General features: G+C 48.3%; 1 protein-coding gene across 13 annotated transcripts in view; it reads left to right on the plus strand.

Moving 5' to 3' along the window:
* The window catches only part of chl1b (cell adhesion molecule L1-like b), a 1,240,677-nt gene that overhangs the window by 1,162,531 nt on the left and 56,247 nt on the right, over positions 1–21,899 (plus strand). For 2 of the 13 annotated variants that reach the window (XM_086001404.1, XM_086001409.1), the window contains exon 28: positions 21,124–21,153. The exons of the other annotated variants lie outside the window; for them this stretch is intronic. In XM_086001404.1, coding sequence (XP_085857530.1) covers positions 21,124–21,153 — 30 coding nt within the window. The remainder of the gene's footprint in view (positions 1–21,123; positions 21,154–21,899) is intronic. 13 annotated transcript variants of the gene reach the window in all.

Below are 21,899 nucleotides of genomic sequence, written 5' to 3' on the forward strand. Positions count from 1 at the left end.
TGCTAACTCTGTACATGTCTGTGTGGTAAACCACGGTTAACTCTGTACAGGTCCGGGCATGTCTCCGCCCCTGGCTCCACCCCTAAGCCCGGGTATAAAGGTGACTCACCACCCTTCCCCCGGGAGCTCTTAGGATGGATCCACTAGCAGAGGCATGCTCCAGTTCTTAGTCAATAAAAGCCTACTTCGTATAAGTTCAACTCGTAGTCTTTGGTGTTGTTGATAGTGCATCAATTTTATTGACTAAATTTTCGACATGGAGCAAATCTTGAAGCCGGAACGTTTAGACCTGGATCCTCAAGCAGCAGATGCAGCCAATAACTTTGAACACTGGCTGAGCTGTTTCGAAGCCTTCCTGGAGGCCTCCAGCACTACCGTCACTACAGATGACGCGAAACAGCTTGTCTTGAACTCACGGGTGAGCCACCGAGTCTACTCGATCATCCGAGATGCCACAACTTACGCGGCCGCCATCGCGACGCTAAAGGAACAATACGTGAGGCCTGTTAACGAGGTCTACGCCAGACACCTCCTGGCTACCCGAAAACAGCACCCTGGGGAATCGGGCGCCGAATATTTACTGGCACTGAGAGTCCTCGGCCGGGCCTGTAATTGCAAAGCGGTGACGGCCAAGGAATGCACGGAAGACCTGATCCGAGACGCATACGTAGCCGGCATCAGGTCCAACTATACACAGCAGAGGCTGCTGGAACAGAGGGGGCTCGACCTGCAGAAGACGGTGGCCCTCGCTAACTCGTTAGACGTGGCCCTCCAGAACATGGACGCCTACCCCCCTGACCGGATGGCCACGTGGATGTCACGGGAGCAGCCATCTTGGGACCCGGTAAGGCCACAAGCCGCCAGCAGCCCAACTACAGCTGCAATGACCAGAGGCCAGAAATGCTACTTCTGCGGCCAGGCCAAGCACCCCAGACAGCAATGCCCAGCAAAGGACGCGACCTGCTCCAAATGCGGCAAGAAAGGCCACTACGCGAGAGTGTGCAGGGCGAAATCGACCCCCAATTCCAGCAGCGCCGCGTGTGAACCGTGCAGGCCGCCATTTTGGACCCCACCAACCACGTGTGAGCCGTGCGGGCCGCCATTTTGGGCACCACCAGCCGCGGGGGAGCCGCCATCTTGGACACCATTCCGGGACCAGGCCCCCGGCGCGGGCGAATACTACAGCGACCCACCGACCTCGACGATGGCCTCCATCACCCTGGACCAATCTAAGCCCCATCAACTAGCCAGGTCCATGATGAACGTAAAGGTAAATGGCCATGCCACAAATTGCCTTTTCGACTGCGGAAGCACGGAGAGCTTCATCCACCCCGACGCGGTGCAACGCTACTCCCTATCGGTTATGCCCACACGCCACCAGGTCTTTATGGCCTCAAAGTCCCATACGGCGGACGTCGGCGGCTACTGTGTAGCGACTCTGACAGTGAACGGCGTGGAGTACAGAGATTTTAAATTCCTCGTCCTGCCACAGCTCTGCGCTCCCGTATTGCTAGGATTAGACTTCCAGTGCCATCTGGAGAGCGTCACGATGGCATATGGTGGGCCCCTGCCCCCACTTACAGTCTGCAGCCGGCAGAATTTAAACACGGCGCCGCACAAAGTATTCAGCCTGTCGACCCTGAAGGTCAAAACCCCCCCCCCTGTTGTTCGCTAACCTCGCCAAAGACTGCAAGCCAATTGCTACTAAAAGCAGGCGGTACAGTGCTGGGGATAGGAGCTTTATTAAATCAGAAGTAGAAAGACTCCTGAGGGAAGGGATTATCGAGGGCAGCACCAGCCCATGGCGAGCCCAAGTGGTGGTAGTGAAGACCGGCGAAAAACAGCGCCTGGTTATTGATTACAGCCAGACGATCAATCGATACACGCAATTAGACGCATACCCACTTCCCCGCATATCTGACATGGTCAACCAGATAGCACAATACCGGGTATTCTCGACGATTGATCTGAAGTCGGCATACCACCAGCTCCCCATCAGGCCTGAGGACCACCAGTACACGGCCTTCGAGGCTGACGGTCGCCTCTACCACTTCCTCCGAGTCCCCTTCAGCGTCACCAACGGGGTCTCGGTCTTCCAAAGGGAGATGGACCGGATGGTTGACCAGAACGCGCTGCAGGCCACCTTCCCCTATCTAGACAACGTCACCATCTGCGGCCATGACCGGCATGACCACGACGCCAACCTAGAAAAATTCCTCCGTACGGCCCAACGGCTGAATCTGACATACAACAAAGAAAAATGTGTTCCGCACCACACGCCTCGCTATTCTTGGCTGCGTGGTGGGAAACGGAGTCATCAGCCCCGACCCCGACCGAATGCGCCCCCTCCTGGAACTACCCCTCCTCCACTGCCTAAAAGCCCTGAAGAGATGCCTAGGGTTCTTCTCTTACTACGCCCAGTGGGTGCCCAAATATGCGGACAAAGCCCGGCCCCTCATCAAGTCAACCTCCTTCCCCCTGACGGCAGAGGCCCGTGCGGCCTTCACCCTCATAAAAGAGGACATTGCGAAGGCCACAATGCACGCAGTGGATGAGTCCATCCCTTTCCAAGTGGAGAGCGATGCATCCGACTTCGCCCTAGCCGCAACCCTTAACCAGGCGGGGAGACCCGTGGCCTTCTTTTCACGGACCCTCCAGGGCCCCAAAATTCGACACTCCTCAGTCGAGAAGGAGGCCCAGGCGATAGTGGAGGCTGTACGGCACTGGAGGCATTACCTGGCCGGTAAACGTTTCACCCTGCTCACTGACCAACGGTCAGTAGCATTTATGTTTAACAACAGACAAAGGGGGAAAATCAAAAATGATAAGATATTGCGGTGGAGGATCGAGTTATCCACCTACAACTACGATATCTTATACCGGCCCGGGAAACTTAATGAGCCCCCAGACGCCCTATCCCGTGGGACATGTGCCAACGCACAAGTTGATAGGCTACGGACCCTCCACAATGATCTCTGCCACCCGGGGGTCACCAGGTTCTTCCATTGTATTAAAGCTCGCGACCTGCCTTACTCCATCGAGGAGGTCAGGACCATGACCAGGAACTGCCAGGTCTGCGCCGAATGCAAACCGCATTTTTATAGGCCAGACAGGGCACACCTGATTAAAGCCACCCGCCCCTTTGAACGTCTCAGCGTCGATTTCAAGGGGCCCCTTCCCTCCTCTGACCGCAACACGTACTTCCTCAATATTATTGACGAGTACTCCCGTTTCCCCTTCGCCATCCCCTGCCCGGACATGACCAGCGCCACAGTCATCAGGTGCCTCAACGACCTGTTCGCCATATTTGGCTTCCCCAATTACACCCACAGCGACAGGGGCTCGTCGTTCCTGAGCGACGAGCTGCGCCAGTACCTGCTCGAGAGGGGCATAGCCACGAGCAGGACTACCAGCTACAACCCCCGGGGTAACGGACAGGTAGAGAGGGAGAACGCAATGGTGTGGAAGACCGCCATGCTCGCCCTAAAATCCAAGGGCCTCCCAATCTCCCGCTGGCAAGATGTCCTCCCCGATGCGCTCCACTCCATACGATCACTGCTCTGTACTGCCACAAACGCCACCCCTCACGAGAAGATGTTCGTCTTCCCCAGGAAATCCACCTCGGGGACATCACTACCGCCATGGCTGACGTCTCCGGGACCCATCCTGCTCAGGAAACACGTGAGGAGCCATAAGACGGACCCCCTGGTCGAAAAGGTTCACCTCCTCCACGCCAACCCACAGTACGCCTACGTGGCGTATCCTGACGGGTGGGAGGACACAGTCTCAATTCGAGACCTCGCACCCTCAGGTACCACCCGAAACACCATCGATCACCATCCACTACCTCCACCCACCACCACTACCCACGACGCACCACCGGGGTGTCTACCACGAACTGACGACATGCCGGTGCCATCCCTACCCTGAGAGGACGACACGCCAGTGCTCCGTCCCACGCGAGAAGCGGCCGCGGGCAAAGAACCGCCGCAACCGGCACCACGAAGATCATTACGGCAGACAAGACCCCCGGAGAGACTTTCGTATACGAACTTTTGAAACACTTCACCCCACCGGACTCTTTTTTAAACGAGGGGTGAATGTGGTAAACCACTGCTAACTCTGTACATGTCTGTGTGGTAAACCACTGTTAACTCTGTACAGGTCCGGGCATGTCTCCGCCCCTGGCTCCACCCCTAAGCCCGGGTATAAAGGTGACTCACCACCCTTCCCCCGGGAGCTCTTAGGACGGATCCACTAGCAGAGGCATGCTCCAGTTCTTAGTCAATAAAAGCCTACTTCGTATAAGTTCAACTCGTAGTCTTTGGTGTTGTTGATAGTGCATCACAAGCGCTGGCCCCTTCTGGCCTGTGCAGCTTCAGGTGGGTGAGCAGCAGCCTGGCGCTCCTGTTGCTGCTGCTGTTGTTCCTGGTTCTGTTGGTGCCGCGGCTGGTGTTCGAGCTCATCTAATGCCCAGAAGGGAAGGAAATAAATGGCTTCCATGCTTCTGGTGTATGACTCCGTTGAGGAAGCGCTGAGTGAAGGTGGCGAGCAGGGTTTCCCAGGAGGTCACACTGGAGATGTGTGTGAGGCTCCAACCTTCCACAGGTGTGGTTAGGCCTGATAAAAGTTACCCCAGACCTGAGACAACAAAGTCCTGCCACCTGCAAATGATGATTGATCAAATATCCTCTTTTATGTTGGACCTGCAGCTGGTAGTCAGCAAGCCAATAGTGTTCACGCCAGGTTTCACAGATGTCATCCCCACCAGGCGCGTTTTACGTGGGAGTCGTACTGCCAGACTTGGGCCCTGACAATAAATCCCCAAAAAACCAAAGTCCTTGTGTTCCAGCAAAGATCCAAACAACATGGACCCACAATAAATTTCACAGTAGGAACAACCAAAATTGAACAAACCACTCACTACACATACTTGGGCTTAAAAATCAGTTCTACGGGAAACTTCAAACTGGCTGTGAATGAACTGAAAGAGAAAGCAAGAAGGGCTTTCTATGCCATCAAAAAATCAATCCAAATAGAAATCCCAATTAGCATTTGGCTCAAAATTTTCAAATCAGTAATTGAACCAATTGCACTCTATGGCAGTGAGGTCTGGGGACCACTAACACAACAAGATTTTGCAAAATGGGACAAACACCCAATTGAGATCCTACATGCGGAATTCTGTAAAAGTATCCTCCGGACTCAAAGGAAAACAGTAAACAACGCATGCAGGGCGGAACTAGGCCAATACCCATTAATAATCACTATCCAAAAAGGAGCCACCAAATTTTGGAATCACCTACAAATGAGCAACCCCCAATGCTATCACTACGACGCCCTGAAATGCCAAGAGCTGACCATAAAGAAGAATACCCTCAGTCAACTAGTCCTGGGACTCAATAAAGTAACTAATAACAATACTAACAATAACCAGCCCCAGGACAGTGACAGGGTAACACAAAGAATTCGACCCAACACAATCGTCGCTAAGCAAAAGGAAAAATATCTGTCATATTGGGCAGAAACAACAAAAACCCAAAGCAAACTCAATTGCTACTTGGCCCTAAACAGACAATACAACATAGCTGATTACCTGACCATGGTAAAGGATAACAAACTGAGAAGAACCTTGACAAGGTACAGACTTAGCGAACATAGCCTAGCGATCGAAAAAGGCAGACACAGGCAGACCAGGCTGCCAAGAGAAGACAGGATATGCTCTCACTGCAGTCAGGGAGTAGTTGAGACAGAGATGCACTTCCTCACAGCCTGTGGAAAATATCAGGGCATCAGAGAGAATTTCTATCAAAAATTCTCACAAATATGCCCTGAATTCAGAAATCTGACTGACAACCAAAAACTCCCATTCCTACTGGGGGAGGAGAGAAGCTGTGTAACACTGGCGGCACACTATGTTACAACTTGCCATGAACAGAGGGACAACCAGTAAACTAAGACAAGAGTATATATAAACAAGGCGAAAATATATTTATAAACTCAGGGATATACCTGTTTATACACTGTATGAATGGAACCGCGTTTATGTGTTCAACCATAAATGTATTTTGATGCTTTGGCAACATAAGATGTACCTTATCATGCCAATAAAGCGATTTGTATTGTATTGTATTGGGAAAAGGGTTAAACAGGCAAGCGCCTGTTAAAATGGGATTATAAAGGCCAATTAGTGCTGTTTAAGGGCCCTAAAAACCAGTCCCACCTGTTGCAGGCGGGATTGATTCGGGTCAATCAGACACACTTCGGTTAAAATGGTGTGGAGGCGGGAACCAGGTGCGGGGGTGTCCCGACCCCCAGGTTTTGTGATTTTTAACCCCCCGCCCGCCTCAAAGCCCGCCTCACGGCCCAATGAAAATCAAGGCCATTGAGTACAAAAGTAGAGGAGTTATGCTGTACCTTTATAAAGCACTGGTTGGGCCACAACTGGAGTATTGCGTCCAGTTCTGGTCACCACACTTTGGGAAGGATGTGAAGGCCCTTGAGAGGGTGCAGAGGAGATTTACCAGAATGGTTCCATGGATGGGGGATCTTAGCTACAAGGACAGGTTGGAGAAGCTGGATTTGTTTTCATTAGAGCAAAGGAGGTTGAGGGGTGATCTGACACAGGTGTACAAGATTATGATGGGTTTGGATAGGCTAGACGGGGAAAGGCTATTCTCACTAGTTGATGGCACAAGGACAAGGGGACACAGATTTCCGATTTTGGGTAAGAGATACAAGGGGAATGTGAGGAAAAACTTTTTTACGCAGCGAGTGGTGAGGAACTGGAATTCGCTGCCAATGGAAGTGGTGGAAGCGGACACACTCGGGTAAAAATTGAATCCTACCGCCTTTGGGGCGCTAACTTCGCTGGGGCACTACTTTTAGCGCCGGCAAAAGAGCCCGGCACTCGAGAAGTGCCGGGCTCACGGAGCGCAGCCAGCACTCCATGGGACGGCTGGTCAGGAGGTCGGGGACGGCAACGGGGGCAGGTGCTGGCAGGCGGCCAGCAACAAAAATGGCCGCCCGGCACCTCGCCTTTAATTAGCGCTGCCCCGGCCGCAGGCAGTCCCCCCTGAACCCGTCGGAAGTAGCATCTGGCGGTATGTCAGGGGGCGCTACTGAAGATCGCGGCCAAGGCGCGAGTGGGGCGCTGCGCACGGCGATGACGTCATCGGCGGCGGCACAACACTGCAGGATGCTAATGGTCACTGCTGCAGCTAACCTCCCGCTGAATTTTGCAGGAGGCGTTGGTGGCGCCGCACCTGGGCGCTAATTGCTTTGCACCCCAGAGGCGCAAAGCAACCAAATTTTTAGGCCTCAATGTTTTCAAGAGGAGACTGGATAGGCACTTGAGGGAAATAAACTTGCAGGGCTATGGGGATAGAGTGGGGGAATGGGACTGACTGAATTGCTCTACAGAGAGCTGGCGCGGACTCAATGGGCCAAATGGCCGCCTCCTGTGCCGTATGACTCTGTGACTATGACAGAGTAGTGTTGGCACCTTGTGTCTCTCATATCACATGTGAGAAAGAGCAGATGGTGTTGACAGGGACAGCAGTGGAGACTACTCACCGGAGGGCAAAGGACACTCCAAGCCCTGCTGAGCTGCATGCAGATGCTGAACCTTGGGGCCATCGAGAAAGAGGGTGATCTTGGAGGGGCAGCAACAATTGCATGAGGCTCTGACAGCTTTTGTTGCTGCGATGTCTGCAAATGTATAGAGATTGGAGAAGCCCATCTCCAACATGAGCACTACCATATTGCAGGCAACTGCTGCTGCTGCTGGTGTTGTGGATGCTGCTGGTGTTGTTGGTGCTGAGGCTCATTCTGGTCCGATTCTGAGGTCAGGTAAAGTGGAGATCAGAGGCCCAATCCCTCAATGTTCTGATTGTGACTAGCAATGTGGTGAGTGTAAGGGGTGGTGTGTGTGGTCAGCTTCACCTCTGACTCCCTGAGTGGTTCAAATCGCTCCCACTCCCTTGGTTCTAGACTTTGGACTTATTTGGGGGTTGTAATGAAATTGCAACAGACACCTGAGTTGGTCAAAAGAATTTAGATTTTATTTTGAGACAGGAAAATATACAATACAATAAAACTTATACTCTAAAGGGGGGAACACTTTGGAATATGCGAGGGAGAATGACAATAGACAAAATACCTTACCCCTCCCAATCCCACTATCCTAACTAGGTTGAATTCCAGAGGACCAGGAAATGCTCACCAAACGACTTTCTTGACAGATTGTAGAGGTTCGCGATTTCGGGGTTCTCTTTAGTTGTGGCGGTTGGGGCCTGCCATACCCCGGACGTGGTGGAAGACTGCACGTGCATTGGGTTTTCAGTCTTCGCCTGTCTGCTGATGCGGTTGGATGCATAGTTGGATTTATCGGGTAAGGACCCAATTTCCTTTGGTTAGGTATAGTTTTTAGAGTCTTTTGTGTCAAATCTTACCCAGGGGTAAGTCAGGCTAGCTTGTAGAGTGGAAACAAACTTGTTAATTTTCGACTTCTTGTTGGTTGGTTTCTTGTTGGTCGTGGTGGCCCAATATTACCTAGTTCTGAGGCTGCTACATGACAACATGTCCGCAGCAGTTCTCAGCAGCAGCGGTTCTATTTCAGAGCCCTTTACAATTGAGACAGGAGTAAAAGAGGGCTGCATCATTGCTCCAACCCTTTTTGCAGTGTTCATCTCAGTTATCCTCCATCTCATCGGCAATGATCTGCCCACCGGAATTCAAATCCTTTACCATACTGATGGCCGACTTTTCAATCTCAACAGGCTTAAGGCCAAGAGCAAAGTCTCCATCACTACCATTATGGAGTTACAGTATGCAGATGATAACGCCATCACAGCTCTTTCCGAGCATGATCTACAAAACACCTTGAATGCTTTTTCCAGAGCTGATAAACTTCTGGGCCTCACCATGAATATAAAGAAAACCCAGGTGCTCCACCAGCCATCACCTAATCAGCTTGCAACTCCTCCCTCTATAAAGATTGATAATAACACCCTTGAAAATGTCAACACCTTTCCATATCTTGGTAGCCATTTATCCTCCAAAGCTGACATTGATTCTGAAATCCATCACCGCCTGAGTTGTGCAAGTGCCGCCTTTTCTAAACTGAGGAGGAGAGTCTTTGAAAATCATGACCTCCAAGTCCAAACTAAAATTCTTGTATACAAAGCCATCATCCTTCCCACCCTTTTATATGGAGCTGAAACCTGGACTACGTACAGTAGACATCTCAAAGCTTTAGAGCAATACCACCAACGCTCTCTACGCAAAATCTTGAGGGTCAGCTGGGAGGACAAGCGTACCAACTGGAGTATACTTGAAGAGGCCAATATCTACAGCATCACTACGCTCATCATGCAGCATCAACTCCGATGGATTAGACATGTCATTCGCATGTCAGACTCACGTCTCCCAAAACAGGTTCTGTACTCCCAGTTGAAGGAAGGGCAGAGGTCTCCTGGTGGTCAAAAGAAGCGTTACAAAGATAACATCAAAGTAATCCTTAAAAAGTTCCATATCGATATAAATAACTGGGAGGAAATCGCACTGGACAGAGACAATTGGAGAAAATGCATCCACAATGGTGCCGCACTACATGAAAAGAATCTCCAGCGTGCCGCTGAGGATAAACGCCAGCGCCGTAAGGAGAGACAACAACTTAAGAAGACCCATACTCCAGTCGCTACCAATAGTCTTACATGCCCACACTGTAGTAGAGTCTGTAGATCTCAGATTGGCCTCCACAGCCACCTGAAGACCCACAAGTAGATGACTGATGAAGGACATACCATACTCGAATTCGAGTGGTCACCGATGATGATGAGTTGGTGGTAATATTGTTAGTTGTTGGTTTCTTGAGGCCTTTGGTTGCCGCGATTCCTTTTTCCTTTCATTTCGTTCTTCTTTCCTCAAGTCTCCGATCCTCCAACTATGTACGGTGATGATGATAATGAGTAGTACTCTTTCTGAACCGTACTTTCTCTCTCCAGTACTGAACTTGAACCTTCTCAACTGCGCGTCTTGAGCTGTGTCCTCAACTGACTCTCTCAACTCGAACTGTACTGTGTTACTGAACAAGCAGGCCACAATTATACTGTGTTGAGGCCTGGCTTATCTGACCGCCAAATCTCCTCTGGTCCATTGTTAATTTTGGCGGGCTCGTTAATTTTAATAAGTTTAAATTCTCATCGAGTTTCGGGGCTGGTCCCATCTATTTTTAATTGGCTTTTAACTAGTTTCGGGATTGCTTCGAAATCAGTTTAAGTGTGCAAAATGGTTTTGGAAATCTTTCAGAGTGGTTTTAAACTGTTGTTTGATTGTCTTCTCCTGCTGGGGCCAGGGTCTCTTTTGTTGACTAGTGGCATGTATTGTATTATTCATGTTCTAGATGGCCCTGTAGGTTTCGGCGGGAACAGTCCTTCCGTGGGCTTATTGTCTTTATGTAGAATGGCTGGGATGGCCTAGAACATTCTCAGACAATCTGGCCTTTCCAATACTCAAACTGTCTGTCCCACAGTGTCCAACCCATTCCCTTTGTTGCAGCTTTTCCACAGGCCTGAACATGCCTTTTAAACTAGCAGAAATCCTGGGGTTTTGATTTTAAGTCCCTTTTGGCCCAATATTTCCTTCAAACAGTCCAATAGCTCTTCTTTTCTTGGTTTGGGGGAGTCTGTAGAATTTTGCGAGCCTTACATGAGAGTGGCTTCCGAGGTTGCAGAAATGACCTGCAAACTCTTGACACCTAAATCTCTGCACAAAATGGAGTCAGCAAGAGCCTTTCCATTAGCCAAGTAAGCAGGTGTAATGTGGGAGTATTTTGTTGTGTCCGAGAGTAATAAGACACAAGACAGCAGAGGAACGGTACAACAGGTGTTTACTCAACGTGGCTCACTCTGGAACTGAACTGTACAGATTACTACTCAGTGCTATATACAGGTGTGGTTACTGCCGGTACTGCAGTATACATGAACTGTAAAAAGTAGTTCCCCCCCTTAAAGGTATATACATTACAATTCCTCCCCTTTTAGATTAACAGTACCATAACACTCATTTAACAATTAAATATCAAACTAATTACAATTAACACTTTTAACATACAACGTTAGCTGAAAATAGTCCATTTATATATTCAGTCTTTGGGGAGGCTTCCTGATCCTTTCTGGATAGCGCCTTTCCCGAGTGTCTTGCTCTTGGTGCGGAGGCGATTCGGGCACCCTGTCGTCGGTTGGGTCATCAGCTTCCGATGCTACTGTTTCTGGGGTAGATGCGACCTGTACGTCGGGTTCCTCACCAGGTACGTATGGTCGAGACATGGGGTTGACTTGTTCCTGTGACTCTAGGATCTGGTCAGCATGGCGTCTCACGATGTTCTCCCCAACGTCCACTGTGTACATTAGTGGGCCCTGCCGTGTGCATATCATTCCTGGCTGCCATTTTTCTGTTCGGTAGTCGCGGGCCAAGACTGGTTGCCCTACATTGAAGCTCATTGTTGGCTTCTCATGGATGTGCTGGAATTGCTTACTCTCGACATCTCTTTGTATGTTTGGTCTGAGCAAATCCAGGCGAGATCTTAACCTTCGGTTAAAGAACATCATGGCCGGGGCCTGGTTGGTGACTGCATGTGTCGCATTCCGGTAGGCGAACAGGAAATTATCCACCTTATGCTGCAGCGGAATGTTGTCATTGTACATAGCCTTTATTGCCTTCTTAAAGGTTTGTACGAACCTCTCAGCCAATCCATTTGTGGCTGGATGATACGGGGCGGATGGGTAATGCCTTACCCCATTCTTCTTCGTAAACCTCCGGAACTCTTCGGACACAAACTGTGGTCCGTTATCGGAGCAAATCTGTTCTGGCAAGCCGTTCCTGGCAAAAATGATCCGTAGGACTGCAATAGTTTTCTCCGTGGTGGTGGAGGACATTTTGATGACCTCAGGCCATTTCGAGTGCGCATCCACGGCTATTAAAAACATTAAGTCCATGAATGGACCAGCAAAATCAATATGCACCCGTTGCCATGGAGATGAGGGCCACTCCCATGAGTGTAGAGGGGCATGTGGTGGTGCATTTTGGACTTTCTGGCATCCTGAGCAGCTCTTGGTCAGGTCCTCGATTTGTTTATCGATTCCCGGCCACCACACATAAGCCCTGGCAAGGCTTTTCATTTTCACCCCTCCCAGATGACCCTCATGAAGCTCATTGAGCACTCTATCCCTTAACTTGGTTGGAATTACCACTCGGGATCCACACATCAAGGTCCCCCGGCACACTGACAGCTGTTCTCTCCTTGTCGAGAATGCTGGCAACAGTGAGTCGCCATGTGCTGGCCATCCCTTCACCGTCAAATCATATACCCGAGACAGTGTCGGGTCATTTCGGGTCTCCTGTTCTATATGAGCGTTAGTTACCGGTAGGTATTCAACTATAGTCGAATGAAATATTTCGACAGGATCCACTGCTGGTGCTTCCTCCGCAGTAGGCAGTGGCAGGCGTGATAGCCCATCAGCATTTCCGTGCTGTTTCGTGCCCTTATATTCAATCTCATAGTGGTGCGCCCCTAGAAAGAGTGACCATCTTTGTAGTCGTTGCGCAGTCATCACCGGAACGCCCTTCTTTGGATTAAAAATGGAGACAAGAGGCTGGTGGTCAGTCAGCAAGGTGAATTTCTGCCCGTGCAGATAGTGATTGAACTTTTTCACTCCCCACACTAGGCTGAGAGCCTCCCTGTCAATCTGGGCGTAGTTACGCTCGGCTGAGGTTAGTGATCGTGACGCAAAGGCTATTGGCTTCTCTGAGCCGTCCGAGAATTTGTGCTCCAGCACCGCTCCAATGCCGTAGGGTGACGCATCACACGCCAACCGAATTGGTAGTGCTGGGTTGAAATGGGCCAATACCTCTTTCGATGTGATTAGTGTTTTGCTCTTCTGAAAAGCTCGTTTACATTCGTCACTCCACTTCCATGGCACCCCAGTTTGCAGTAGGGTGTTCAGTGGGTGTAGTATTGTAGACAAATTTGGCAAGAACTTATGGTAGTAGTTTACCAGCCCGAGGAACAACCTCAGTTGTGACACGATTTCCGGTGCTGGAGCCTTGACTACTGCCTCAATCTTTTCTGGGGACTTATGTAACCCCTCTTTATCGATAACGTGGCCACAATACGAGATCTGTTTTTTAAAAAACTCGCATTTGGGGCAGATAGCTCGGAGCCCATATTCCTTCAATCTAGTGAGCACCTGCTCCAGGTTGGCGAGGTGATCACTGTCATTTTCACCCTTGACCAGGATGTCGTCCAAAACTCTTTTCCACTGGCTTCGCTGGGGTTACTAGATTTCGTAATAAGCCATACGTCTTTGCACCCATTAAATTTAACAATACCGACGCTTTCTTGTCATCTGACACCTCATTTGCCTGCAGAATACCTCTATTCGTTCGACATATGTAGTCCAATCTTCGACTTCATTGTCAAATGCGGTGATACTGCCACTCTTCGGCATTTTGGGTGTGGTTTAAAATGGCTTAAAATGGCGTCTCCCGCGCTTTCCTTCTTCCCCCGCTGCTGCCAACGCCGCTCTCGGCGGTCCTCGTGGCAATGGCGGCGCCCTGTAGGTTTCGCACGCTCCTCCTGCGCTGCTGCCAACGCCGCTCTCGACGGACCTCATGTCAATGGCGGCGCCTCGCGGGTTTCTGCGCGTCTCTCTCCCTCTCCTCGACGCTGCTCGGCCCCTGAACACCGGCTGCACCCTGTGCGCTCTGCCCTCTCTCTCTCTCTCCCCCGTCGACGCTGCTCGGCCCTTTGCTGTGCCGCTCGGTCGGGCTCTAGCCTGCCGCTGTCCGGGAAGGGTCTGCGCACTACCTGTTGCCAGCCCGTTTCGCTGGACCACCACGACTGGAAAGCCAAGCCTGGCTCTCAACAGCCTCCCCCGCAATTCTCGAGTCTCTGCTGGATGACTGGGCGGTTGCCCGTGGTCGACGCCCGTGTCTCTGACCTTGACCTCCAATCTACTGGTCTCCAGGAACGAATCCCTGGGAGGTGATGCAGAGTTGCAGGTAGGATCGAATTTGTCTCGTCGCCAATGTTGTGTCCGAGAGTAATAAGACACAAGACTGCAGAGGAACGGTACAACAGGTGTTTACTCAACGTGGCTCACTCTGGAACTGAACTGTACAGGTTACTACTCAGTGCTATATACAGGTGTGGTTACTGCCGGTACTGCAGTATACATGAGCTGTAAAAATTAGTTCCCCCCTTAAAGGTATATACATTACATATTTATGTGTTTTTTCCAGCTGTCGCTTGATGGACTCGCACACTGGCCACTGAGCTTCCGCCTCCCCTACACAGGCGAGGTTCCCGAGGTGCATGAATCCTGTGCTCAAGAAGTTAAAGCCAAAAGCTGCTGTTAAAAAGCCTCTAAAGGGTCTTTCAACAAGTATTTAAGTACTTAACTGAGGTCACCTGCCTCTCCCAAGCGGGTCCGTGGCACACTGGGAAACGTGCCCGAGTTAAATGTGAAAGTCGGCGAGATGACGGTTGGTTCCTGAAATGCTGGCAATTTCCGCGATTTTTACTGCCAACCCGCCCCCAAACCCACACGCTCAGCAACGGGAAAATTCCGGCCCTTGTGTCAAATTCCTATTTTTGCTATTTTAATTAAGCCATTAACCTGTTTTATTTTAAATGGATTAACAACTTGGTTAGAATAGGTCACAGAGGAATTTCAAATGTCTGCTGTCCTTCAAATTTTTGCTCCATGTGCCTGTATGATGAGGGCATTATTGAAGACTAACTTACTCCAGATTTGTCCAGAGAGTGGAGAGTACTTTGTGGAATGTATATAACTAATTGGTCTCCGACAATACGTTCTCAGTGCATCATATGTAAATTTCAACTTAATTTACAAGACATCTTGACACCCAAGCATGAATTTTACTGATAGCAATATCTTGTCAGGAAAGTAGATCTAGTCTTTCAGAAACTGAAAGGGATGAAGGGTTATACCAGAAACATTAAGTTGTCTGCTGAGTGTTTCTAGCATTTTCTGTTTTTATTTTAGATTTCCAGCTGTTGTAGTATGTTTTGGCTTTTTACAAGCTGAGAGGGTCGCTTTGTTGGTGCTGATGTAGCCAACCTCCGTGCACAGTTGAAATCTACTGATTTCAATGCCAGGTTTCATCAATCGCATTACGCACAACCAGTGCACTGTTAAAAGGCCAGTTTTCTCTAATTTATCTTTGTACAGCCTCTTAAGCTGATAAATGGTGGCTTTTATCACGCTCATTATGCACAACCCAACAATGTCTAAATGCATCGGACTATCAAACCAAAGATAATGGGGATCTGCTCTTTGGTACCTATTTAACTCAATTTTTATTCCGTCAGAGGTTTATGTAGAAAAGCAATGGGAAATACTGGTAATGACAAAAAAAAGTTTGATCCCCAGACATACGGGGGGTAATTTTAACCAACTCTCAGTACAGGAAACAGACAGGTTTGGGTCGACCATCCATTTTACGCCTCAGCTGATTTTACTCCCCATTGAAGTCAACATCGAGTAAAATCAGGCGGGGTGTAAAATGGGTGGCCGACCCGAACCTGTCAGCTTCCCACTGGGCGAGTTAGGTTAAAATTACCCCCATAGTTTTAATGATTCATGCATTACCGTAAATGGAATAATTATTTAAGGTTATAAAGACTACAGAATATCTGGACCCACTCAGAAATAACTTGTGAATTTCTATTAAAAAAATACACAGCATGAGAATTTCTTATTAAATCCTCATTAAAGAGTCTGTTCATCCCAATTTTCATCAGAATTTTCCTACATTAGGCTTTCAACATGAAATCCACAACAATGGTTTATCCTTCACCAGGGACAGCATGATTAGTCCTAAAACTCTCCACTGCCATCATCAATGGCACTCCACAATCACCAGATGAAGTGCACTTCTGTGGGGCAGAATTTATCATCTTACGATAAAAATGTAAAAATAAGAGAAAGTAAGGAAATAGATTAAGACAGGGATAAGGAAATCAAGGATGGAGTGTGAGGAGAGAATCTCCAGAAAATATTAAAAAGAACAGTAAAGTATTCTACAAATTTTTCATTTCAAAAAGGAATTGTTAAGTGTTGAGTGGGACCCCAGCAAGGAGAGGATAGGGCATTCGTAGAGGATTGGCAGAAATTGGTGGGGATACTTAACAAGTACATAGCTTCAGTGTTTACAAAAGGGAAGGATATTGAGGGGCAGACACATAGGGCAGGATTTTCATTGTGCCGTGGAGTTGGGATTGGAGGCGTGGGGGGGGTTAAAATACTGAAATCAGTGGTCCCGACCCCATCCCGCACCCAAACCCACCTCCATGCCAGTTTCAAAGAAGGCGGGTACCTGCCCCGCACTGGGACCCGCCTACACGAGGCGGAAAGGGATTAGTGCCAATTAACTGCCTGTTAACAGGTAGTTAACAGGCAGTATTTAGCCTAATCCCTATTTTGAAGGTTGAAGTGTGGGATTCCCGATGGCTCCAAACCATGCCAAGTTAGAGGCGGGCCGTCGGGTTGAAGGACTTGGAGGGGTCGAGATGTTGGTGTTCAGGTGAGTGATGTGTGCATGAGTGCAAAGGTTTGGTGTGTCTGAAGTGTTTAAAGAAGTGTAAATGATCTTTTCTTACCTTTTCAGCCTTCCTTCCTTTAGGTTCGGGGAGTCCCTCATCTCACCGGCACAGAAAGCAGAATGGCCACGAACTGTCAAAAGTGACAGCCTGCAGCTTTCTGTGCAGGAGAGATTTCTAACTGAGTCTGTGGAGAAGGACTCAGGTTAGAAGTAAGACTGTCAGTGTTTGACAGCTTCAAACAGCTGTGAAACACTGATATTTCATCTGTCAGAACCTCATGACAGATGAAATTTCAGTCTGTGACGTCACCTGTTGCCGGTTGGCCCTTAATTGGCCTGCTGAGCCCGCTGGGCGGGCTCAACAAGGGCAAACAAGTTAAAATCGCCTGGATTGGCCGCATCTCAATGGACGCGGGACTATAACCCTGAAAGTTGTAGTCCCGCCTCCAACCCGACTCCTGAATGAAAATCCTGCCCATAGGCTTAGGACTGCTGCCTTTGTGGAGGATAAATGCCAACACAGGCTAGTTGGGCTGAACAGCCTGTTTCTGGTTGTAATTTCTAGGTAATCTTATCTATGTAATTATATTTCAGACAGCAAGCTCTAATGCCCCATAATCTGAGAAATTTCTGAAATTTACCCAGTCAGGATACCTAACTCTGAATATTACTCAAAGAGGAGATAAAAACTTTGGGGAGAAAATTGGCTTGTGCCCCCTTTGGGGTGCTAACTTTGCAGGGGTGCTACTTTTAACGCCCCCAAAAAAGTTAGCACCCGCGTGCCCGAAATTGAATGGTAGCATCCCAAACAAGAGGTGGGGCGCTACTGGAAGCACTCCCACTCCCTCTTGGGGCACTGCAGTTCAGTATCACGGCGCTACGTGCCACAGCACCATATGCGCCAGCACGTAGTGCCATGGTACTGCAGGCCTCCCTCCCCTTATTAATGGGGAGGAGTCTTGCACAGCACAAACCGGGGCCCTGCTGGGCCACCAGGGAGCAGGGTGCCGGCAAAAGAGCCCGGCACTCAAGAGGAGTGCCGGGCTGATGGATCGCTGCTGGCACCCCGTGGGATGAGGGCACAGGGGGCAGGGGCTGGCAGGCGGCCCACAAAAAAAATGTCCACCCTGCACCTCCCCTTTAAATATTGCCGCCCTGGCCGCAAGTACACCCCTCTGACCCTGTCGGACATAGCATCCAGCAGTACGTCAGGGGGCGCGACCCAAGTTTGCGGCCGGGGTGCAAGTGGGGCGCTGCACAGGGCAATGTTGTCATCGCTGGGGGTGCCGCGCCATGGGGCGCTACCGGCTACCGTCGCCAATATACAGTGGGAGGTGTTAGCCGTGCCTGAGCATTAGTTGATTTGCGCCCCATTAGCTAACGAGAGGCGCAAAGCAACCAAAGTTTGCCGCCTTTACACCTCATAATTGGGACAGACACAATTTGTTATGAAGCCCTCAGCAGCCAAAATCCTCACCTGCACTTTTGTCGTATTTTGACTTGACTTTTTGTATGTCATCCTCTTTCGAACCCCAAGTTTCATTTTCCAAAACTCTGGATCATTGAAAATTCTTCTGCCTGCAACCTGACCCCCACTAAATCTCACTTGGCTATCATTCTAATTCTGGCTGGTCTGTGCCGACTTCCTAATACCCAACTAAATCCTTGTTATTATCTATAAAAGCCTCTCTGGCCTCCCCCTATCCTACTGCTGTGAACTCCTCCACCCATATCTCCTCATGAGCTATTCATTCCTCCAACTCTACCCTTCTGTGGATCCCACGCTCTATTCCACTATAGGTGGCCGAAATTTCACCTATTACAGTCCTATTCTCTGAAACTGCCTCCCCCTACGTTATGTCCTGGCCCAAATATTAGTCTGTCTACTCCCCCATTTTTCAGCAGGAATGGGGCGGTAGCAAGAACAAAATTGCAGGAATTGATTTGATGGCAACTTTTCACTCAAGACCCGCCTGCTGCAAATTTCGATTTAAATGTCCAGCATCCCCTCCAAAAACAGGTGGAAGCCTCATTATGCCACATAAAACTGGGGACGTATGTTGTAGTGAAGACCCCAAGGCCATTTTGGTAAAGGACAATGCAGTTAGCTGAGTGTCAGACCCGTTCACTATTCAGAGTGGAAAATGACCAGAACTGGTATCCCTTAAAGGGCTCATTGGAAACAGTTCTGGCAAAAAGAAAACACACTCTATATGGCACTTGCCATGCTTCAAGATGAGCATAAATGCTTGCCCTGCACCTCTCTAACACAGTCCACCCCCTTTCAATAATTACAAGCTCTCCCCCACGCTCCTCACCACCACCCAGATCAACTTGTGCTCTGTGACTGGGCTGCCTAGATTTTCTGATCCCCAAAACTGTGAGCTGTCTATCATTGCTTGAATCACACAGACAACTCGTCAATTAAATGTGAATGAGGCCCAACCATCAAAATTGTTCAGGCTTCCTGCTGACAATATTGAGCAGTGTTGCAATCACTCTGTCCACTGGATGCCCGTGTACACTAAATTCCCAAATTGGATCCTCTGTCTCCTCCTTTAAATGCCTAATTAAAAACTACCTGTTCAACTGTATTTTGGTCACTGCTCCTAACTACCCACATGCTTGGTGTCAATTTCTCTCTTTTGTGGAGCACCTTCAGATGTTTTTCCATGTATAAGGTATCAATGAACATTTGTGGCTTATTATGAGAGCCTACAGGGCAACTCCTCAAACTTACTGATGTAAAGAAAATTTTATTTCTGACTTTTACTAAAATGGAACCACTGCAGTCCAGCTTTCTATTTGTTGACTACATTATGTGTAGCAAATAGATTGACATTGTTGGGTTCTTTGGGGGAAAAATTCAGTATTGCCCCATTTGGGGTGCGATTATCAGCCGTGCGCAAAGTTTAGCACCTGGCGCTAATTATCGCCTCCAACTGCAAACTTGGCTTTTATCGCCCCTGGAGTTGATTGGAGTGCTAAATCAGGCGCTACACACCTCTCTTAAGGCGCAAAGGCCGAGGAGCGAGGCGCTACCTCAGAGCACTGGCGGAGCTCATTCGATGTCAGTCAGCAAAGGAACACAGACACAATGACGTCGGCCAGTTCTTAAAGGGGAGGGTTGATCTTGCTCTCCATCCACATCCTGCTCATTGCAGCCTTGAATCTCGGCCTGGAGAGACCTGTATATCAAATCTGCTGGAGAGGCCCAGGGAAAGAGCTCAGAGTGCAGCCTCCACAGTCTCTTCTAAATCGATACAAGGAAGGGCAAATCAAAATGAACCTGCAAAGTGCTGCTCAGTACCCAAAACTCCTTCATACAGCGTTGAATCTCTACAGAAGTCTCTCTCTCTCAGAATGCGTGATGCAAAAATGTCACCAACAAAAAAAGGCAGGAAGCGGTCGCCTTTAAATACCGCTCCTCCAGTCCCTTCCTGACTGCAAAACGCTCCCCTCAACCTGTCGTTGCTAGCGGCAGGCGGTAAGGCAGGGGGCACCACTCAATATCCGGTCCGGGGCGTTGCACACTCGACTGACATCACGATCTGCCGGTGCAGGAGATCATTGCGGTAGTGTTTAGTGCCGCTGCAAAATGTCTAGTTAATTTTGTGAGTGGCGCAAACATCGCTACGCATGGGCGCTAGTTGCTTTGCGCCCCATTAGCGCCCTCTTAAGGTGCTAACTGGAGGCGCAAACCAACTGAACTTTTCTCCCTTTGTCACCCCACCCCCCACAGTTTTCATTTTGTGTATTGAGTTTATCAATTTTGTTTTGTTTTGGTATTAGTGTTTCAACTTTCTGTTTTAAAAACCCTGAGAAATGTTTGGAAGTTTTCTCTTTGAATTATTGTTACTGCAAAGAAGTGTAAATCCAAAGTTGATTCCATTAAGGCTCAACTCCAATTGCTGATTTTTCCGAAAACATGGATTACAATTTTTTACAAACTATTCTGAAGTGACTGGAGCACAGTACTCGTGTAATTTTTGTGATGCATTTTTAATGATTTTTTTCCATGGGAATAGAATTACATCTGGGGAGTATGAATTCTACCATTATGTAAATGAAGTCTGAACTTGTATGAGTCCAAATAGAACACAGTCTGACTTTGGTCAAAATAAAATGGCCCAATATCCAGTTGACTTAAATCTTTGGCCCAGATGTGTGTTCAGCTGTAGCAGTTAGATAAAAGTTGCATTTTATTTTAAACATATCTGTCAACAAAATGGTTTGATAAAATTGTTTTTAAAATGTTGGATTGCTTCCTTGCAGTTAAGACTTCTAAGGCTAACCCTGCAGTCCTAGAATCAATCCTTCCATTGATCTTGGTTAGAGACTTCACAATTAGAGATTTCCTCCCATTCCATAGAATTTAGCAGTGACGGTGTAATGTTTACTGATTCCAAAAACAACATTGTTGCACAGGAAAATCAGTGCATTTTTAACAACTAGAATTTTTTAATATATTTTTGCTTTCTTTTCTTTCAAAAGATTATTTTCTCCTACCCACAAAGAAGACAGGTGATGGAATACAAATGTAGTTTAAGTAGCATAACTAGAAATTACTAACATTCACTAGAATTAGAGATGATTTGCTTCAGGTAACACTAAATAATTGTCAAATGAAGGCTAATGATTATTGTTTTCAACCATTACTAAAAGATAATGGGCCAGAAATTCCTGGCAAGTCACGCCATTAGAATAACGCATTAATGTCGCTCACCACTATTAATTCATTAAAAATCCAACCATTCGCGGCTCAAGTATAGTGCGATGTCAACAGTGAGCGTTAAAGTTCAATTTACATTGTCCGCCACATACCCGCCATTGCAGCAATTTCTGGCCCATTGACAGTGGTTAAATATTCACATAGTTGTTATTAAATCTGGTGTAAAGGATGGGTTCGCATATCTTTTTGTATGTCCTCTAAACACTATTTGGAGGTGTGACTTGTACATTAATGGTGATTTTTAGCGTTTTCTTTTCAACAAACCTGACATCAATAAAGTAAGAGTGATTTGTGCTCAAGTGCTACAGAGTTTACTGTGCAAAGGGTTTTTGCATCATACTTGAATCTCATCCAGTACTAAATCATGCACCCATTTTGAAAAGTGTTTTTTTTACTTGCATATCAACCAACACAAAATCTGCAATGAACCAGCACAATTGGGCAGCGTTTTAAAACCTTAAAAAAAGTTTTAAGTTTTGCTTTAAAAATTATTCCTTGATATATTTAAGACTGGTAATTTGGTAAAGTTTGATTAATA

This window comes from Somniosus microcephalus, chromosome 11 (genome assembly GCF_052327205.1).
Source record: "Somniosus microcephalus isolate GS21.2 chromosome 11, FLI_Smic_1.0, whole genome shotgun sequence".
Lineage (NCBI taxonomy): Eukaryota > Metazoa > Chordata > Chondrichthyes > Squaliformes > Somniosidae > Somniosus > Somniosus microcephalus.